The sequence below is a fragment of the Asparagus officinalis genome, unplaced genomic scaffold (assembly GCF_001876935.1).
Source record: "Asparagus officinalis unplaced genomic scaffold, Aspof.V1 AsparagusV1_Un3540, whole genome shotgun sequence".
Taxonomy (NCBI): Eukaryota; Viridiplantae; Streptophyta; class Magnoliopsida; order Asparagales; family Asparagaceae; genus Asparagus; species Asparagus officinalis.
In genome coordinates, this window is record NW_017975799.1 from 1 (window position 1) to 1,541 (window position 1,541).

Genomic DNA, 1,541 nt, shown 5'->3' on the forward strand with positions numbered 1-1,541 from the left:
ACAGATATGTTAACAGTTCCTAATATAGATCAATCTGAAGATGCCGAGGATGCTGACGAGTCAGGAAATACTGGAGGTGTGACTGATCATGAGGAGCTAGCGCAGATAATAAAATTAATTGACGACAATGAAAATGATCTGTATGAGGGTTGTACCGAGTTCACCAGGTTATCATTTATGCTGCGTCTTTTACGTATAAAGTCTCTTAGCGGAATGGCGGATAAATATTTTAATATGTTGCTTGTGTTGCTGAGAAAAGTCATTCCAAATGGAAAAGATAGCATACCAAAAAATTATGATAACGCAAAGAAGATTGTTTCCGTTATAGGACTTGATTACAATAAAATCGACGCATGCCCTAATGATTGTATCCTCTACTATAAGGATAACAAAGATCTTCAGGAGTGTCCAATTTGTGGAGTATCACGGTGGGTACAACGCAAAAATTATTCAACACATGGGACAACAAGGTCTATGCTTAAGCAAAAGAAGATTCCAGCAAAGGTCCTGCGTCATTTTCCCTTAATACCAAGGCTAAAACGGTTGTATATGAATAAAGACACTGCTAAGCAAATGAGGTGGCACATGGAAGAACGTACTGATGATGGTAAAATCAGACATCCGGCTGATGCAGAGGCGTGGAAGCATATGGATAGAACTTTTCCTTGGTTTGCGAATGAGTGCAGGAATGTTAGACTAGGTTTGTCTAGCGACGGATTCAATCCATTTGGGATAATGAGTTCTGGTTGGTCTACATGGCCTGTGGTATTAACGCCTTACAACTTGCCACCTTGGCTTTGCATGAAACAACCGTATATGATACTTTCATTGTTGATACCAGGCAATGACATAGATGTGTTTTTAGAACCGCTAATTGATGAGTTAAAACAACCCTGGACTGAAGGGGTTATGACTTATGATACTCATGCAAAGCAGTCTTTCAGACTACGTGTTATTTTACTATGGACAATTAATGATTTTCCAGCCTATGCGAATCTTTCAGGTTGGTCTACAAAGGGAACATATGCATGTCCAGTGTGTGGTCCAGAATTCAAAGGTCTTTATCTGCAGCACAGTCGAAAGTTTTGTTATTGGTTTAATAGAAGGTGGTTGAACATAAAACACAGGTACAGAACAAAAAAATGGAGCAAGTTTTTTGATGGTACTGTTGAGAAGAGAGATGCTCCGCGTCCATTACGTGGGGATCAGATTGTACATTTGCTTGAGATGTTCCCTGCCGTCAGGTTTGGAAAGAAGCGCTATTCGAAAGAAGATTTACTTGGAGTAAGGAACTTGCGTATTAACAAAAGGATACCAAAACGAAAGAGACAAGCACAAGTGGTGAGTGATGGGGCTGAAGTCGTAAAATTACCTTCAGGATGGACAAAATTCAGCATTTTTTTTCAACTCCCCTATTGGAAAGAGCTAAAAATACGTCACAACTTGGACGTTATGCACATTGAAAAAAATATTTGTGATAATCTTTTGTCCACACTGTTGCAAGATGCTAATAAATCAAAGGATGATCTACGAGCTCGTCG

At 39.4% G+C, this 1,541-nt stretch overlaps 1 protein-coding gene across 1 annotated transcript; it reads left to right on the forward strand.

Moving 5' to 3' along the window:
* Positions 1–6: 6 nt before the first annotated feature.
* Positions 7–1,341, forward strand: LOC109828687 (the record flags this gene model as incomplete). The annotated part of the gene is made up of 1 exon (XM_020395629.1): positions 7–1,341. A coding segment is annotated over exon 1 (1,335 nt), but the record flags the coding sequence as incomplete, so codon positions are not given.
* Positions 1,342–1,541: the final 200 nt, after the last annotated feature.